The following is a 20,734-nucleotide window of genomic DNA, read 5'->3' on the forward strand; positions in this document are numbered from 1 at the left end:
TTTTTCCCAGTATTTAGGTAAGTACAAAAATAGTAGTAAAGCTGAAAAGACTAAGTCATAATAACTAAGCTGCTGGAGAAACATCAAAATGTAACCTTTCCAATTTTCAAGCCAACCATGAAAGAAGAATTAACTCATTTAACAATCACACCAAGGCTACAGCCTTTACCTGTGCCACTCTGTAGTCTCAAAATGATAGTCTCAGGGCTTTTGTCCACTAAACAATCTACCAGAAGATCCCAAATACAATCTTAAGATAAAATAACAGAAGGTCAAAGTAACAGAGGAAAGAGGACTGGGGCAGCAGGTGGTAAAGGAAGCTAAGAAATACAGTCACTAATTCCAGTGTAGTGTTCAGCTTCAAGGTTTTCTATACATTCTTGTGCATAACTGCCCTAGGTCAAAGAGGGGAAGGACAAAAATCTCCCCCTCTGTGAAATATCTGGATTACATCTCTACTACCTCTAACGTGTGTTTTAATATGTGCTTATTAAGGATCTTTGGTGAGTAATCTAAATACTCAGGACACAAACTAAACTGGTTATCAGCTGTATCTAGTATGTCAGCACATATTGGATAAACTCATACAAAATGCACATAGAAGTGTACATCCAAAAATCCACACATGAAAGGTCATTGTTAATCCACATTTACAGAAACGCTGAAAGACAGACATTATAATCTTAGCTAAAGTTAAGAGATTAATTTAAGACATCTGGCCAGAAACAGGTATTTTCTCCCCCCATTGCAAACACATACATTTAGAAAATGCTAAAGTCATATTTCTTCTCATGGAGAGCTGTCAAATACAGAACATTACTGAGCCAAACTCGCAGGCATTTGCTCAAAGTTCAGATCTAAGCCTACCTCTCATCTTTGGCCACTCACTTCCTACTATCCATATCACAAACAGGCTGGTGCACTTCCATTACTGAGCACTGCCATGCTGCACATTTAAAATGCTGAATTGTTTATAGCACTTCTTATATCTAGACAGATTTACAGTCAGTCACACCACCAGCACTTATAGCATCAATGTAAATAAGGTAGAAGTATTTTGCAGACTCAAGTTTTCTGTTGCGACTGAGTTTGCAAAGTGTCAGACTTCCAATAGATTTTAAAGAGCAACATCTTTGCTGTTTTCTCACATCCAAATCTTTACTCCTATCAGAAGCAGGCACACACATCAGTGCTGCCCACATGGCATTGCTACAAAGAAAAAAAGGCACAACATTGCTTGTTTGAGGCACGACAGTGTAATAACCTCATATCAAGTCCACACATGTGTTTTTTGTCCTCTTCTCCCATCTTCCATGGTTCCAGACTTTGTTATCTCTTAGCAAATGTCAACCTGAAGGACTGCATCTCTCAATACACTACACTCAGTTAGCTTACTAAGCTTTCCACTGTAATGGCCAATATATAAACACTCACTTTGCTGAACAAGAACAGCCCTACTTTAAGCTAGAGCAAAATGTTGACATGTCAACCCTTGGGTTTAAACATGCAATATAACCGAACACTAATTGCCCTAATTGAGCCAAAAACTCTCCACTTATTTAATCCTGAAGCTGCCACTTCAGGAATGGCTTTAGTTTGACATACACAAAATAAGGAGAGGAACTAACAAGAGAAGTTTGTACCATGGCAAAGCAATGAACTGACTGACATGCTAATTTCAAATTCAGACCCACCCAGTGTGAACAGCAGAGGAATTTCCATCACACAGTACAACATTTGTGTTCCACTATGTTTGGGGCAAGAGGAATAGTGTATTCCAACTGGTGGTCATACACCATCATTGAAATGCAGCTATAACAGACTCATCTGACAAAACTGGTCTTGCCCGACTCTCACAAAAAACAATTAAAAAGCAGTATTCTACTACACCTGAAAGAGAAGGCATGGCTTAATAAAGAGCTCAGTCTAAGGAAAACAATCACTTTCCCAAAACTGTCTCCAGAACCTGGGCTGTCATGACTGTGCTGTGGTTACAGCTCAGTATCATTTTCAAGCAGCAATGTTAGTGTCCCTATTTTCAGCATCATTTCTGAGCAGAACAATGGTGTTGGCCTTGCAGTGCTGTGACAAGTTTTGGTACCGACAAGTTTTGTTCACCTTCTTGAACACCTGCTACTTTGGCCACTAACTTAAGCATAAAGAGAATTTCCATAGAATTCTGCCAAGGCAGTTTCTTCCTTGGAAATAAAAGGTGTGATTTACTCCCTTGTTGCAGCTGTGTTGAATTCCCCATCCATGGCCTTACTGCCTCAGAGAGCTGCTAGCCTAGTGCCAGAATTACTGTCATAGCATTCCCCTTCCAGAAAAATCTCGCTGTAAAAGTCTTAAATTAGTAAGCCAGTTCAAAAGAACAAATAATCGGATGTGAAGTCAAATTCAGACTACCTCCAAACTTCACAACAATAAAGCTTTTATTATATTACATGGTTGGCAAGAGTACCATAAAGACAAGAGAACCAAATCTAAGTTTTGTTAGTGGAAATAACCTGAACTTATACTACAGCACAGTGCAGTTCTCAATTTTGGCACATACCTACCACACAGTGCTTCATATGGGGAGAAAGACTGACCACAGAGGAAGGACAAAATTCTTAGGAAAAAATAGTGAAAACATATTCACTTCCTCTCTATTGGAAATTTATAATTAAAATACAAGAGCATTAAATAGGGATGGACTTCCAAACTGACACACGTTTAATTACATGATGAAAACCACTACTTTGGAAGCCATATCAGAAAAAAATACACAAGTAAATTGGAGATTGATACACAATAACTGGATTCCATAAATATATTCACTTGTTGAAACATTACTTGGAAGAGATACTGCTGTACTTAGCCTTACAGTTCACTAAAGTGAATCCAATTAATCTGAGTGCAATTTCAACTTTTAGACTACACTATTTTAAAAAATGTTATTTTTATAGCATGTATCTTACTGCCATTTATTTTTTTCATACCACTATTAGGTTCACTACTCCAATTTAAATTTAATTTAAATTTAATTTTAGGTTCACTACTCCAATTTAATTTTAAAAATTAAAATAAAATAATTCAATGTGTTTCAGGCATTAAAACAATTTTGCAACTGTCCCCACTTAGTCATTTGCAGAGACTTAAGTTTTATGATTTAATTTTTCTTTAATTAAATATCACTGATTTTTGCTGGGTGTTCACAAGGGCACTTTCTTGAGATCACAAAGACACGCAGGAGTTAAGTAGAACCTCGTCATGAAGGTTTGGAAAGATGCACTAACAAAAGCAAACTCTTCCTTCAATGTCATTACGAGCTAGATAAAACAAAAGCAGTGAAGTTACATAAACAACAAATTCCAATTGCCACCTTTAGCATTACAAATAATAACAAAAAAAAAATCCAAAGCTACAAACATGAGAAGGTAAGTGCAGCATTAAAATATAGCAAGCACTGGATGGGGTTTGTCACTAGTAGACCTCTGGTTGTCAGTATCACACCAAGTTTTTCTTCTCGCCCTGCTGCTTAGATGGCTGTGCTTCCACGTTTGACTTCAAGTGAAAGAGGAGAAACTGTATAAATAAAGTACAGCTCCCTGGCTCCAAGACCAACAGAGTTGCAAGAGGAAGCTCCCTGCATCTTCACACACCATGCAGCAACCAAAGGTACTCCATTTTTTTGTAGTAGCATGCTCCACATATTAGCTGGATTCATTTGAATAGCTCAAATTCATTTGAAAAGCTCAAATCTTTTCCAGTATATCTGCTGGCAGTGCCCTGTGGGGCCTGACAAGGGCGAAGACATATAATTGACATCCAACTTGATGAATTATTGATGTATAATTAATCCATCCAACTTTCTTTGCTAATGTCAGTTTCATATACTAAAAGCAATAATCACCAGGAGTACCTCAATGCACTTTGAAGCCAACCAAATGGTAGGCTGGAGACTTTCCTCCCTGCTCCTCAATCTCTAGGTACAAGCTAAGATCAAGCTGCATCTCACACTGACTTCTAGCAATCTTGCCTGCTGGGTTCATAACAGTTAGGTTTGCAATACTGGTTCCTCCTTGCATGCAAGTGTTATCTGAACAAAGATTACATTTTGAATTACCTCCTTACTGCACAATGAATTTGTAAGGAGGCTTTAGCTTGAGGTTGCCTGAAATTCTGGGTTTTCTGATAAAAATTGGAATTTGCAAGGGATTTCAGAAACACTTGCATCAGTAATTCAGAGTGCTCTATACTCTCATAACCTAAAAATGCATCTTCAAATTCCTGCCACTAGCCCCAAAGTGTTTCAGCTGAGATGCCAGAGAAGGCAGTACATTTCTAAAGAGGCTCCGGGAGAGAAAAGATACCAACTGATCTTAAGATAAAAATCCATATAATCACTGTTAAGAATTAACAGCCATAATCAGAGTAATAATTCATTCTTTAGATGAAACTGGCAAGCATAATTTTATTTATTGTTAAAACAGCTTTGTGCCTTATTACATCTCCCTTTTTTCTTTTCCTTATTTTTCTTTTACATCTGCAACAGTCTTATCTTAAAAATCCACATACTGATAACTTACTTTGCAACATTAACAAGAAAATCATATTCTTGATGCCAACCGCTTTTTCCAAAAACACCAACTAAAGCAATTACTTATAAAGCATTCTCAGTCCAGTGAAGCAGAGCAACAGTAAATAAACACTATGGCCTATTCATTTGCTTCAAACCTAGAGCAACAGTACTGTGCAAAATTAACAAGCCTGAACTCTTGTTAGCATTTCCACTGGGGAATCTCCTCTGTTCTCCAAAAGAGAAAGATTCTCTCCTGTAATTTAAAAACGATTCTGTGAGGGAGAACAAGTAGCATCATTTGCTACATTTTTCAGCACAGATGAATTTTCAGATGGCTTAGTTGTATACATAGTATGAAATACCTATTCCCTGATAAGCAGGAAAAAAATAGAGGTAGCTCTATTTACCTTTCAATATTCAGACAGTTCAGCTATGGGAGTTCACAGCTGCAGACCATCTACAGCAACAAAAGGGGGATGAGTGGACAGTACAGCACACGAAAGTGCAGCTACTGGGAAGAAAGTACATCTACACCTCTGTACACCTCCAGATGCCACGTACTGAGCAGGACTAAACATTTTGTGCAGAAATGCAACAAATTATATTATTCTAACAACTGAAAGGAGCAACTGCATAAAAAAATAGAAATTCCCTTTTTTCCCCAGTACATTCCTGACTGTACCTGCTGTGTCAGTGCATATGTCAGCATGTCATTACTATGACCCAGCTGTTTGCAAGTCTACTCAGTGAATGGCTGAAAAGTTGGGATTTTATTGTGTCTTTGACACACTTATTTTGAAATCCAGCATTCATTAAATTACCACCTAAAATGATTTATTAAGAGGAACTGCAGCACAAAGAACTGCTTATAGCAAGACAAATTTTCCTAGATGCCTTCCTGACCAGGTTTTATTTTAAAACTGTACCAGGAAGGGTAGGTATATAAATGCCAATGTATTTTGTTCACAACATCCAAGCTCATGGCTATTTTGGAGCCTTAAATACCTCTAGGCTTGATTCAGTGGTGCTGTGCCTTGCGTGCGGCTGCAATTTAGCAATTGAGAATTTCGTATAAAAGCCAACTGTACTGAATCAGAACAGCAGAGATTCTGTACTTGCTTTGCAGTGGTTTGGAAGAACATGGGTGAACAAAAAAAGACTTTCGGTTTATTCAGTGAAGTTTTACCTTGTGTCACCCCTAAAAATCTGAAAATGGTTTTCTGGAATTGGATTGGGGAAAAAAAAAAAAAAAAATCAGACAATGTGTGTTCACAGGAATGACTGAGCTTCTCTTCACTTTGAACACATTTTGATACTGGGTTTCACTAATAATTTCAAAAAGATACAGTGCTCTCCTCTTGCTAGATATCTGTGTATTCAGTCACTACAGAAAAGTAGACTTACTAGCAGTCGAACTGGGTCAAAGCTTTATGCGAACTCAACAACTCAAGTTTTCCCACCCAAAGGAGAAGCCAGTACTGTGTTTCCTAGAGCAAGAAGGAGAACGGAAGTACCCCCAGGGTCAGGTTCATGCTTTTGCTGCCATAGGGAGGCAAAAGACAACTCTTGGGGCACCAGTTTTCCTAACCCTCAGTAGGAGCTACCACTACTTCACACAGCCCATTCCACTGGCACAGGAATGGAAACAGTGGCAACAGCTTCCAGCTACTCACTGCCTGAGTGATGATGATGATGATAAGGCTGCAAGACATCAGCAGGCAAAGAGAAATGTCAAGGGGCAGAAGTTTCTGATGCACTGACTCAGATCCACCAAAACAGTGCTGTGTAACCTAAGATTTTTTTTCCTCCAGAAGTTCCCAGATCATCCTTGCACCTTCTTGCCCAGCTCAAACCAACGGAGGCAGAGCAGACTATTACTCACTGACAGAACAGGACCAGATCACAGAATGAGAGACAATCAGTTTTGCACCATCTCAATTATATGCCACTTGTCCAGATTTTCCTCATGTAGAATCTCAGAAAACAGGAGAGTTACATTTTGTCACCTCTTTCACTCGGGTATGTTCAGGCTCATGTTAGTGAGAAAAATTTTAACAGTTTATTAACTATCAGCAAGACTCATCAACTGTTCCTAGAACTGCAGTAGCAAGAGAACATTAAACAGAGAATGAACATTGCCCATCACAAGAATTATCAATGCTTTTTAATTCCAAACAGAATTAGATGTAGGTACATGGACAAATCCAAATCTAATCCAAACAAAAGTTAGCTGTAGGTACACAGACAAAGCATAATCAAGAATCTCCTTTACACTTTCTGATATTTAAATAGGAAAAAATCATAAGAAGCTATTAGAATAAAAGACATTGATTATTTGTCCCTGTTCATCACTATCTTATGCTAAAATTCCACTTGCTATCTGAGACCTATGCTGACATTCACAGAACATTTAATCCAGTCAAAATTCCTCTCCAGACTGTGTTCATAAGGTCTTGGAATCACTGCCTGCTTTGTTTGTGATGCAGACTTGCTGGGTTCATTCATTTTCCATTATGCCAAATTTTTTGTTTTTCCAAAATGAAATTGGAATGATATAAAAATACAACAGCCCGCATAATCCATCTTGTATTTTTCGGTTGTTTTTCAAAGAGGAAGGAATTTAGAAATGTGGTTTAAAGCATTTTGTTTGAACAGGACCATCCACAAACATAATCCTGAGGTACTCTGCAATTCAGTTACCACCGAAATTAAAATCACAGCTTTATATTCAGTATGGGAACATTCATCTTTGTGAATACAGAAAGCCTGCTGATTCCACAGAACACATACATTAAATCATTCAGAGCACCAATCATGCTGCTGTCTACCCATTTGTTACATTCTCAGATGAGCTGCAGTGGAAAGAACTGGAAGGTCACAGCTACTAAGAAGAATTAGGGTTGAGCAGAGTAGAAAGAGGACAGAAACCAGTCTGAATTTATGAAATCAGGGATTTCTTTGCTTGGGGAGTAACAAAAAACTTCTTCACTTGGTCAGGTGCAGTACTGTTCCTACCTAGAAAGGCTCCCTTTGATGGCAGTTTGCCAATTCACACTCACACAAGTCAAAGGTTGAACAACTACAGTCTGGCCTCAGTACATAGATAAAAACACCTTATGAAAATTGCATTTTGGGCTGAAAATATCCTTCTGTTTCCAAGAAAAACATTAGGTTTCTTATGAAAGCCAGTCTGTTTCTAACACACAAAGTTAACCAATTCCTGAAGCATTACAGTCAGACCAATGTTCCACAAGAGGAGGCAGTAATTTTTAGGAAAGTTCTGTAGATCATGCCTCTAAGGACAGAGAAAAATTAGTAGAACCATACCACTTTACCTTTGTAATTCACTAAGCGCTCTACTTGTGGATGGGCTGGGGTTTAGCCTCAGGAAGTTCTGCTTTAAGTTGAGATGAGTGAGGTCTTGGCTATAAAACAGGTTGGCAGGCAGGTGCTCCAGGCTGCAGCATGAAAGATCCACTGAGCTTATGCGTTGTGATGCAACCTGGAAATTAAGTACAATACCAATTTATTAATACTATAATAAAAAAAGAACATTTTCTTCACCCTTACCAGCACAAGATAAACTGTTTTTTAAGCCCAGCAGAAGTCAGTGTTGGCATATATAGCTGATCTAACACAGTTTACATAATTGCAAGTTATGTCATGATCTCTTTCTTGCCCTCAGTGCTTAAACCAGGTCCACAGAGAGCTACCAGCAAGAAAAAAACAAAGCTTTGTCAAACTAATATGTGAGATTGATCCATTTTCATTTATGATGTTTTGTGGTAATTTACAACCAGAAAGAAAGGTAAGATACTTGATAGAAGTTTTAGTGAAGTCCTTTGGGTAGCATTGCCTCCTCCGAGTAAAAGCAAGGGGTTAGCAGTCATCACTGTGTCTTGGTTTCGTATGTCCAAGGTGGATATTAAATTACAGAAGAACAGTTATCCCATTTACATCTTACTGAAGAGAAAAAATAACCCAGCAGCAAAGCACTGAGTACTCATCTCTTCTCAATTAGAATTAGAAGACTGTCCAAAACAGATAAAAAATGTGACAAAAACAAAACTGAGACTTGGAGGTTTAACACCGTTTTCTAGAAAGAGAAGATAAAAATAAAACAAATACAGTCTAGAGAGGTTAAAAAAACCCATACCTAGCATCCTTCCACAGAGACCTACAGCCAACTACTTCAAGTAATGGCAACTCTGCCCCTTTCCAGATCTCTAGGATACACGTCAGTGAACTACATCCTGCAGTTTTATTTATTTATTAGGGTTTACTAAAAATAAATAAATAAAATATCACCAGCGAAATCAAAAACAAACCCAAGATTACAATGTAAACTGCTTATATTCTCTAACACTATTAAATATATTCCATCATAAAGTAAAGTCACAGACATGCCACATGGCAAAGCACCACCACAGAGAAATGCCCGGCAGTTGGGATGGTGGGCAAGGTAGAGGGGTCAAATGCTAGAAGAAGGAGAGACATTTTTGAGTAGGCATGGTTTAACCAAAGCAGGAGAAGCAAACAATTCCACCACCATTTTAAACTTCTGGGACTGCACCAACAGGGCTCAAATGGTTACATGTTCTGCCAGCTGCTCACACCAAAAGAAGCTATTGTTTCACTGGCCTTTTATGCTGGGATTCTGGAGGCACAAACACCACATCTAAGGGGCAAAAAGAGGAAAAGACCCAACAACTCCTAATTAATGCCTAGTGACATAAGAGCTTTTCAACTCCGATGAAGGACACACCACTCAACCCTCTGGGTAGAGAGACAGTCCCTGCCACAAAGTACTCTGAAACTAGAGGCATCAGGTTTTGAGGAGGTAAGGGAAGTAGCTTGCCACTGAAAGGAAGGCCACAAATTCTTTTTCCTCTCCAACGCAAGCTACACAGGCCTTAGGATAAGTGGCTGCTGTTATAAACAGCCATAAGCTTCGAGGGGAACAGACAGTGCAGTGTTTTTCTCCAATGTAGCCGTTAATAATCCAGTCCTCCCACAGCCATTAAAACTCTTGAATTTTTGTTACTCAATTAGTTCACTCCTTTTGTTACTGTAGCTAGTATTTTTCTTCCCCATGGAGTATGAGACAAGAATTATTCATTGGCTATACTGAGCAGTCATTTCTGAATGCTGGGTATTCAGTCTGTTTTATGCCCGGTGCTGCACGGTTCTGATCATGCTGCAAACACGAGAGATGAAAAACTGCTGACACCCATTAAATTAAAAAGGAGGAATGTTTCATTTCAGGTGTAACACTTGTATACACTGTTGCTCCAGCTACTTGTTTCGAATGTGGTATGAACAGCAATAAGCAACACAGCAGTACTTAGCAAGACACATTACTCTAAAAATATCTAAAGTACCAGAAATGGTAACTCTGAGTGGGAATCATGATAATGCAGCTAAGCAAAATCAAATATACAAATTCTACCGTCACCTCAAAAAGACTGCAAATCCGTTCTTAAAACTGTCAAACCCTGAGGAATAAATCTACTTAAAAGTAATTTTGTTTTTACAGGTTGTATGTACTGGTCATTTTTTTCTTTGACTTTTTCTTAAATGAATACTTTATTATACAAACTGTTTCATTAATATTTTCATGCAATTGACAAATATTAAAAGATGCTTCAACTGAAAAATAACTGTAAAAGTTAAACCCACATTTTAGAAGGTGTTAGTTCAGGAATCAAGTGTAATTTAACGAAGCCTTTTTGTTACCTAACAGTACTCTAAGAATTAACTCCTTAATTGTTACAAGGAAGGCTCATATGCACAGCTATTCTCAGAGACTAAGATAAAGACTTTTCATTGCTCAATACTGTTCTATAACAAATTAATACAGAATAGAGCAACAAGATGAAAAACAAAGAGGAACAAAGGAGAACATCATCTTAGCAATATGTTCTTTCATTCACCAGAAACTTTCACCAGTTGCTTTGAAGTTGAATACTGCAATTCTGAAATTACATTGCTCTGAAATCAAACAGTAAAGAAATATTTCAATCTTGCAACTGTCTTCAATTGACTTAAATGCAGCAAGACTGTGCAAGCTTGTGTTTGCTATTGTTTATTAAAAGCAAAGACTTATTTTCTAAAAGATGATACAGTTCTTTAATAAAGCACTGGGTTTTCCTGACTCACTATGGAGAACCACTGCAGAGATAAGCAGATAAAGGATAGGAAAATGCTGAGTAGAATATCCCTCACACTCAAAGAATAAAAAGCATGTGGAGAAAAAGACATTATCTGCAGAAAGTCATGTTTCCACTGGAAGAAAACAAAAACAAAAACAAGACATTCCGCTGTAAATAAATACCCCACAAATTATCTTGGCTGCATTCAACAAATCCATGCTCCAACAAAAATAGTGAAGAGAGTTGGTGTGGTAGCATTGCTAGAGGGAAAGGATTTCTATATACACAGGGAACCTGCATTGTTAACCTGCTTGTTATGGTTTGTTTGGTGTTTTCTTGTGAAAAATTCTTAAGTACAGCTGTTTAATATGCTATATGTACATATATAAAAATCAAAACACAAGCAGCACAATTCACAACTGCACAGGCAGAAGCTGCCATTGTCCAGACCAAGCCCTCTTGAATGTTCTCCTCATCATAGCCCAAACTGCATACACCCTTCACACTTGTGTCACATGAAACCACTGTTGCATTTCCAGCACCAGTAAAACTGAGGAAATGGCTGGGGCAATGACCTTCTTGGAAGACAGTACATCACAAACTCTCAGTGACAGGAGCTACAGCAGGAGCTGCAGAGTCAATGCCTGTCTTTGCAAGACATGCAACATTTGACAGCTGTGCAGCTCTAACACAATGCAAGGTCTTGTACTTTTTAAAGTCCATTTCTTGGTATATTTAATAATCAAAAAATATAAATAAACAATGCAAAATATGCTGCTTTCTCCACTCCCTGGATATCATTTTTAAACACTTTACAGTCCATCATTGTGTTGCAATGTCCTCCACGGTAATACCAGAGGAGTAGTAATGGGCTAAGGCCACAAGGAATTTTGCACATCAAACCACAAAGTCCAGTGGAAGATTTTTTTTCCCCCCCAGCTCCTGTTGCAACCTTAGTTATGCATCACGGGCGTACACTGTTGTAAGGTTCGGGTTTTTTTCCAGTCTTCATATGAATACAGCAAACTAAGTGCAGTTTTGAAGAAGTGATATAAAATGTAGTACATGTACTACAAAAAGCCTCGGGTCTACCCATTGCAAACACCAAAAACCTGTCATCATGCTTTTAATTTCCCCACAGCAGCAACAAAATGCAGATTTATTCCACAAATACCACCACAAATAATGCTGCTGCAGAGCACTCTGCCTCCCTTGGGCAATACGCCTTCTGTTCCTCCCCACCTGAGAGTTGCACACGTGCCAAAGAAACAGGAGTCTCCCAAATATGAAAACTCAGTTTTATACATGTGTTACTTGTGTCACAATCTATCCACAAGTGAAAACAATTCCAAAAAGCCAGCATTACTTCAACTAGAAAAGGTTGGCCGTAGTGTTTTGATTTTACTTTTTCTTCAATTACTATTTTTAAAAAGGAATCGGTATTTCAAGACTTGTCAAAGTACAGTATGGGCTCACTGTAAATCTTCAGCAGCTGGCAACAAAAATACAGAAAAATACTTGCATCAACCCAAGTTCTTGCAGCTTCTTGCTATACAGGGCTGAAAAACCACTTTGCTTTGTCCATCAGTATAATGACACCTCTGTCACCAAGCTATGCAGCAAGACTGATTATTGTCTTTGTTTTAAAATCTTGGCTATGCTACAAAAATGATCTGTTGCTGACAATGGATGTCAGCAATGGGCACAGCTGAACCCAGCTGTATGGACAAACATGAGTCTTGTTTACACAAGGACATCTTTTGGTGTGACCTGTGGTGTGAATTTAAACCAATGTAATTATGTCTTTTTCCTGTTTACCCTCATCCCATTCCCTATAGTTCTACTCAGATAAGAAATTACTGCTTAGGACTTCAAAAGAAGACAAAACAGCTAAACAGCCCACACTGCACAAGCAGCCAAATTCCCAGTCTGTTTGAACTGAGTTGACAGTGTTAAATTATACCTGCAACGCAAAGGCAGTTTAATTTTTCTCCTTTAGGATTTGTTTTTAAACAGTTTGATAATTATCACATCCCGCCAATAGGCTGCATAAGCCTTAACTAAACAGTGACACATTGTCTTGAAATACCTAAACTAACTTAGAGCAAACAGGTTCTCCTCACCTCAGAACTAACCTTGCTTCAAATCCTTATCCTCCTTTCTATTTGAACATCAAAGCTTTGCTCAGCAGAGAGGCTTCCCTCCACTGAGCTGAATTCCTCAGCCAGGAAGCACACTGGTGCCCTCAGCCACAGCCAAGAGCTGAGGAACTGTTTAGCCTGGTAAACAATGTAATGCCAAAAAAACTTAATGAAGGGGAGGGTATGAATAAAACATTTGCTTTTTCTTTAAAGTCATATATTTTCATTTTTAAATGACAACTGTTAAAATGGGCGCAGCCCAAGGGTAAAAAGGTACTGGCTTTTCCAGCCACTTCTTTTTGTTTTCTTACAAAAGCTAAATTAGATACATGCCATCTCAAGCTAAGGGCCTTGCACAGAAAATATAAAACCCAGCAAAGCCTTGAAAGCATGTCACTCAGATCCACAAACCCAACAGGCAATGCCATAGGTCAGAGTAGTAATGCCCTACTAGATGAAGGGCAGAAGCGTACACCAGTCAGCAGCACTCACAGGGCACTCTCGCCCCATCTCTCCTCTGCAGGTGGTAAGAGCCAAAAGCCTCTGGTACAAACATCTCATGCCAGCAAGACTCAGAGGCACAAAAATTATTGAAACTCGTTCCTTCTCTGCTCCCCTTATCTCTGAACAAAGTTTCATAAACAAACAGCTCACTTCTACTTTTGGCCCTTGTACAAACCTGTAACAACGGAAAACAGCATTAGCAAATAAATGTGTGGAGCAGGAAATGTGGAGGGGATTACCCACAAGTTGGGCTCCTTTACCTTCTGTGATAGGAGACCAGAAAAAAATTCATAAATGTGAAAGTCAGTGTTGCAAGTTTAACATTAATATCCTAACAGCAACAATTTGACAAAAAGGTGACATCCATCATCTGTAATTTAGAAATGCTGGGTAGTATCTGAAGTCATTATCAGAATATGAGTATTTTTGTTCATCCTGGAGGAAAAGTACTCTCTTTTCAGAGATCATGTGCTGGTGTCGATATTACCCAGGGAATGATATCAACACTGTACCTTGGTGGTAGTCACACTGGGATGCTCACTCTTAGATCCCTCCAAGGACAACACTTAAGATGCAACTTGGATTTAAGTGCCAGTAATTAACTGTAGCATTAAGCTACTTATAATTCAGACATGTGAATCTCCATTTGGTGGAGCAAGGAATATTAACATCCTTAAAACAGCTTGACTGAAAATAATTCATTTGTAAATACTGTCAAAGAGGTAACAGTCTCATAAAAATTAAGAAATACCCCTTTTTCTTCTTACTATTCTTGTTAGATTTATTTTTTTACAATGACAAGCTCCTGCACTGCCAAGCAAACAGACTTTGCAATGAGCCGCCCTCCAGCAAGGACTGACTTTCAGCATTTTTTCATTTCAGCATGGGAAAATCATGCAGCAGATCCTCATGGAAGCAATACCAAGGCACATACAAGACACTGAGTGCAAATCATGCCTAGCCAATCTGGTTGCCTTTTTACGATAGAGTGTTGCAACAGTCAGCAAGGGAAGACAACCAATGTCGTCCATGAGGACTTCTCGAAGGCCTTCAATGCAGTCATGATGCACACAACATCCTTATACCCAAACTGTAAAGACATGGATTTGAAGGGTAGACTACTCAGTAGATAAGGAATTAGCTGGATGGATGTGGCCAAAGCTGTGGTCAACAGCCCTACGTCAGGTGGAGGCTGGTGGAGGGTAGTGCTCCTCAGGATTACAGGTCTTGCAACTGGTGCTCTTTAGTATCTTTATCAATGACAGTGAGATCAAATGCATCCTCAAGTGCAAGCCAACAGATGACACAACAGAAGGAAGAGGCTCCATCCAGAGGGATCTGGACAAACTTGAAAAGCGGGTCTGCAAGAGACCCGTATAAAGCTCAATAAGTCCAAGCCCCAAGAGCTGCACCTGGGTCAGGGGACAACCCCAGACATAAGTACAGACTGATAGAAGTCATCCCTGAGAGCAGCCCTGTGGAGGGGGACTTGGGGGCTCTAGTGGATGAAAAGCCAGACATGAGCCAATATTGGGCACTCACAGCCAAGAAGGCCAACGATAGTCTGGGCTGCATGAAAAGAGAGGCAGCAAGGAGGTCAAGGGAGATGATTCTCCCCTTCTACTCTGCCCTTGTGAGACCTCACCTGGAGTGCTGCATCCAGGTCTAAGGTCTCTAACACAATAAAGACATGAGTTTTTAGAGCATGTCCAGAGGAGGGCCACAAAGATAATCCAAGGCTGCTCAGAGAAGCTGTAGATGCCCCATCCCTGGAAGTGTTCAAAGTCAGGTTGGATGATGCTTTGAACAACCTGGTCTACTGGAAGGTGTCCCTGCCCATGGTGGAGGTTTTGGAACTAGATAATCGTGAAGATCTCTTCTAATTCAAACCATTCTATGATTTACTACAGATTTCAGACTCTTGCCAGTAAGACTTCCACTAGATGTTCACTTGTCTGAGTTTCCCCAGTCCCACATGGAGAGGGCAGTAGGTGTTTGTGTTAAATAAGAGATTATGCTAAGTCCTCAGTTTCTGATGTAGGTTCTCCAACACAGCTGTATCATATGGATTAATTCTACAATGAGATGAACTCTATTCATGCCATTATTCCACTGCAACTCAGACAGGTCTTCTGACCCAAGTGTTTTGTAACACAAATAATCATCAATATAGCTGTACTGGCCTGCGGCCTAAAATTGGTATCCAGCACTCTTCTCCTTGGAGACTTTCAATCTTCTCCACTGACTACAGAAGAGGTCTAAGGAGAGCAAACATCCCTAAAATTAGGTTTTGCTAATAATTCCTCTCCTTTTTTCCTTACTGCTAGACTTTCAAAAGGTTTTCAGTGTTACAACCATTCCGTTTCAAGACCACCTCCATTATCACCTTACACATACCAAAGTACTGTGCAATATGTCAGTTCCTGCAATCCCCTCCCTTCTCATGGGATGTGTTCACTGCAGACACATGGTTCCTCTGAGCTTCATTAAGAGCAACACCACATTCACTCCCCCACTTGCTTCTACTTCTCCACTCCCAGAGATTACTGAAAACACTTTAGGATCCCTCTGGATTGAACACACCTTAAAATGTAACATACATAACACCTCACTGAGCTTCTAGGTGATGCTTTCCTGTGTTTATGCAAGAGATGAACAAATTCAGCTTCAATAATACCAGAACCTGATTTAGAGGCTTCAAGAGTCCGTACATGAATGCTATTCCAGATGTGTGGGCGATACCTAGCTTTCTGTTCTCACTCTTGGCTGCAATACTTCAGTAACTATTATTAACTGAAGGCAGCAAGCCCAAAACAAGAACCACAGACTCTCTAAATTCCAGCAAAGAAAAAAAAAAAAAAAACCAAAGCAGTGAAGCTATAATTTCCCTAAAACAGAAGAGCTTGAAGTCATCATTACAATTTAAAATCATCTAAACTATTCTGACATGCAAAACTAATCAGCTGAGACAAAATACCAAGTTTCCCTCCTGAACCATTAAGAGAGACAACATGAAACACACCCAGAAGTTCATTTCCAAAATGTCAACTAACCTCTAACAACAAAAGGCACAAAAGAATAGGCTTTGCAGGGAAAGAGGAGGAACACTTTCAAGTGTTATCATCAAAAGAGAAACAAAACTGGCTTCAAGTTTGTTTTGCCTAATCTTCTGCTTTCACATTTGAGATAAGAAGCCACCAACAGCAAGAATGACTAGGTATGACTTCAGAGCAAAGGTCCCAAGTACTGAAGATTTCACCAAACAGAGAAAAGGAAGTCAAGTTCTGCATGGAAACCAGAAGTTTGTTTATGTTTGAGTACGGGTAATCACCACCAAAAGGAAGCTGTGGATTTATTTTTAGGGATCTATTTTTAGAGAAAGCATTATCTCAATATTGTCATTTTATGGTATTAGGGGAAAAATGGTTTCCTTGTACTAAACTTAGAGTCATCATATTTCCTCTAAGTAAGGATGAGCTCAAAAAAAGGCCCACTGGAATATGAGAAAACCTTTCTGGGTTCTCTTTTCTTCACTAGATGTTGAATCAACTTTTCCAATAGGCTAGGCGCTGCTTAGTCTCACAAGTGTGAAGAAACCCCAAATAGTTATTCCCAAAGAAAGTAGGCATTGGCTAAAGGCTGCTGTGCTAGTGTCACGATGCTGTCTGATGTTGGTGGTATACTAAACTAGGTCATTTTAGAATAAAGACTAATTTTCCAGCCTCCAAGCAAAACTGGCATAAGAAACAAACCGACTACTTCCTGGTCATTTTCTCAGTGACCAGCATGTTCCCGACCTCCAAGCCGTCCCCAACACACACAAAAACAGGTAGCTCAGAATCACAATGGTATATTCAAACACATGGACTAAAACTATAAAGCCAGAAGGAAACATCAGAAACTCCTAACTGCATCACAAATAGTCTGTTTGTTGCACACAACCATTCTCTATAGAATGACCACAAGTGATAACCAACTGTCAAAGGTAAAGGCAAAAATACTAATCTAGAAATTCAAACTGCATGGAAAGTAAAGCTCTTCACAGTATTCCTCCAAAAGAAGGTTATCCATTGCTTAGGGGCCTAAACAGACATGGAGAGGAGATAGTGCATCCAGTGACATACAAGTATGAATTGGCAGCACTGTAACAAGTAACATCCCAAATAACTTAAAATAAACTACTTTTTATCCTTGCGTATAATTTTTCCCTACACTCACCATGGACACTCTGTGATCAAAGCTCTGGAAAAAGGTATCCTGAGCCCTAGAAAAGGGCTCAGTATGCCTTAGAAAAGCCTGTCCAGTAAGCCTTAGAAAAGCCTGTCCTTAATGCCTCCAGAAACAACTGAGTCTTGGTAATAAAAATCACTTCAATGATGAGCTCTGTGAAGACAGCTCATTATAGTATCCAGAAATACATATGAAATAGGTCAATCACCTAGAGGGCAAGTCAAGGCAAGTACAATGTAGGGCTAATTTAACCACGAGAGTAGTGGCTTCAAGCTTTCTCTACAGACTAGAGGCTGTATTTTGTATTAAAAAGCCCTGCAAAGTCTGTGTTCTACAATGAAGCTGGTGCAGAAGTTCCTCACACAACTTTTCCTCGTTGACCACAGCTGACATGAGAAAGTCAAACGTTAACATCAGACAGTATCTGACATAAAGGTGAAGCTATATGCACAAGTGGATATGCCTTATTACCCATTACTTTAATTACTGAGCAGAATCTTATACGTTGAAGGAGAAAACAGTCCCACTGTTGATTATCTTTCCCTATCTCAAAGGTGGATGATGCACAGCTGAAAAGCAGGTACATCGTTTGCAGTAATACTTGAGTGTTGCTCACTGCATTTCCTCAGCACCATTCCTATAAAACACATCCAAAAGCTAATCATCTTGGTCTCCTATTTCGGAAATATATTTGCACATCTGCAGTCACGGTCAGGAATTGATTTTTAAATTCTGTAGCAATTATTTATATAAACGTGGTTGTAGCACCAAGCATGTGATCAGAACTCAAACCTTATCTCTTCATCATAAATAAAAATCATATTACTAGAGTTATAGATCGGCTTTGTCCTCTTTACAGGGTTCATACTCCCCTTTTACAACAGTCTCTGTACACAACTGTCAAACTTGTACCAAAAAAATAATTAGAAGACTAAGGCAGATGGTCAGAAATAGATAACTTTAGAGAAAAAAAAGCAAAACCAGTAATTTTGTATGGCTGCTGTAGGTAGATCTCTACACAAGCTGAGGAAAGATGGAGACCGGCTATAGAGGCTCCTGCATTACTTACTTGTATAAACTAAATCCTAATCTGTTCTTATTTTCTGCTAGTTTCACAGTGCAAATAAATGTATGAAGAGAGCATTCTGCACTGACATGAAAGGAATAAGGCTAATATGGCAGCACGCCCTTCTCAGTTAAATTTGCTATTCTTGCTATTTTTACCACGTTTTAAACATAATGTACACTGACATCATAATTTAGTCTCTCCTTTTTCGCAGCAGGCTATCGTTTGGAACACCACACACTTCCACAACAGACTTTAACACAAAGGTGACTGAAAGAGGGAAAGGAAAATACAAAAGCACTCAAGAGAAAATTCTTAAATTTCATAGGCTTCAAAGCCTATTTTTGGACATTCCTTGTATTTTCAACAGGAGGGCTCTTCTGTGTGTAGGCTCCTAAGCCCCACACAATGACTTATTCCCAGCCACAGCTGCCCAGCTCTGGTGGATGGTGTGCAGACACACAGGGCTGTGTGCCTGTGCATCTCTCCCTACCTGCACAGGCAAGCACTATTTAGAGCCCTCATCTCACATCGCCTCTCTCCCTCCATCTGCCCCACTGAACCGAGCACTAGAGCAGGAAATAGTTGTCACGTGAAGCTGTTGACATACTCCCTGCTCTCCTGCAGCTGAAGGGAGGAGTTCTGCAGGGTCAGATAACCCATCCCAGCATGCCCAGTAGGACACACTATTTCCAAGAAGATAAAATTCTGTAATGCATCCTGGCATAAGCTCTGCAATACTGAATTTCTGAGGCAGACATCAACATCCCATTTTAACTGCATGCCTTGGAACATAGAGGACTGCTAATCATTTTATACTCCAGCCAAACCATCCTTATTGTGAGTTGTGTCATAGGCAACACTCACAACAGAAATTTTACATAATGAATGATGGTTAGGTTTAGCTGTTAGAAGCATCAAACAGCAGGCCACATTCCAAATAAAAGCCTCACAAGAGCAAGTCCCACCACTCCGTAACACCTTACATATAACACCCCTCTCTTCTACATTAAGGGTGTAGCTTTTTAGCTTTTGGAAGTGGCAAATGAGGAACACCCTCATCACGTGCTCCTCGCTGTTAAATACACGCTCTTTGCCCCGTCCTTCTGCATTTGACATTCAAGTAGCAAACAGTGGCAAATTAGCTGTGCAAGTAATTGTGCCAGTTCCAGAACCACCATGACAACTTCATGCAGACAAAATTCTTCAAAGCTGTAAAGATGTTCCTTTCTTTCCCCTCTGCTCCCCCTCCCAGTTGCATAAGCTTATTTTTCAACATTTGGCAAGAGAACAAATGCATTAGATCACAAAGGACCAAATCTGTTGCTGTTGTTTTCCTTTTAAGCGTCCTTAATTAGGCCTCCAGTTTTAGTAAAGTTAAAGGAAAGAAATGCACTGTGGTACAGAACTATCAATATTAACGAACAAGATGCATCTCCAGCTTTTAAAAATATTCTGTTTGAGGCTAAATCAGCATATCTAAAAGTGACCTATTTGGAATAAGTATGTCACCAAGTTTGATATTTAGGTCAGTATTTGTGCAATAATTCCAGTCTGTCCTGAAAACAGAAGTTCTCTTCACCTCAGGACACATACATACAGGAAAACCAATCCTAACACCTATTCACCTTCCAAAAATTTACTGAGGCAGAGCACGAGAGCTGTCTTGGCTGTGATAGATTCCCCTGTTAGAATGAATCTGATTATACCGCAGCAATGCTTATTTTTAATTAAATTAAACCTAAGCCTTTGCAAACATTAATTCAAATCTTTTCTAGCACACACATATTTACTGCAGAAGTGATGCGTTAGGATTTGTCTCTTTCTGAAACATCACTAAAAAGTCAACATTGCCAATGTTCTGTGGGGAGAAAGACTGCAGAGCAAGCATTCTTTGCAAGTTTTCTTTCAAGATTGAGCTTGTTATTTAAAAGTTAAAATAACATCATCTTCTACCTCTTCTGAAGTATACAGAAGACAGACATGAAAATTTTTTTCATAGTTAAAAACTGAACTGAGCAATTTTAATGAAATATTTTACCAGGGATTTCCTTCTGCATTAAAATTTATAATTAGA

At 39.2% G+C, this 20,734-nt stretch overlaps 1 protein-coding gene across 1 annotated transcript in view; it reads right to left on the minus strand.

Annotated features, from left to right (window-relative positions):
• Positions 1–20,734, minus strand: part of PHLPP1 (PH domain and leucine rich repeat protein phosphatase 1) — a 136,371-nt gene that overhangs the window by 37,790 nt on the left and 77,847 nt on the right. The window contains exon 4 of the mRNA XM_085052067.1: positions 7,900–8,066. Within this exon, the coding sequence (XP_084908193.1) occupies positions 7,900–8,066 (167 nt within the window). The remainder of the gene's footprint in view (positions 1–7,899; positions 8,067–20,734) is intronic.

This window comes from Lichenostomus cassidix, chromosome 2 (assembly GCF_008360975.1).
Source record: "Lichenostomus cassidix isolate B80296 chromosome 2, HeHo_3.0, whole genome shotgun sequence".
Lineage (NCBI taxonomy): Eukaryota > Metazoa > Chordata > Aves > Passeriformes > Meliphagidae > Lichenostomus > Lichenostomus cassidix.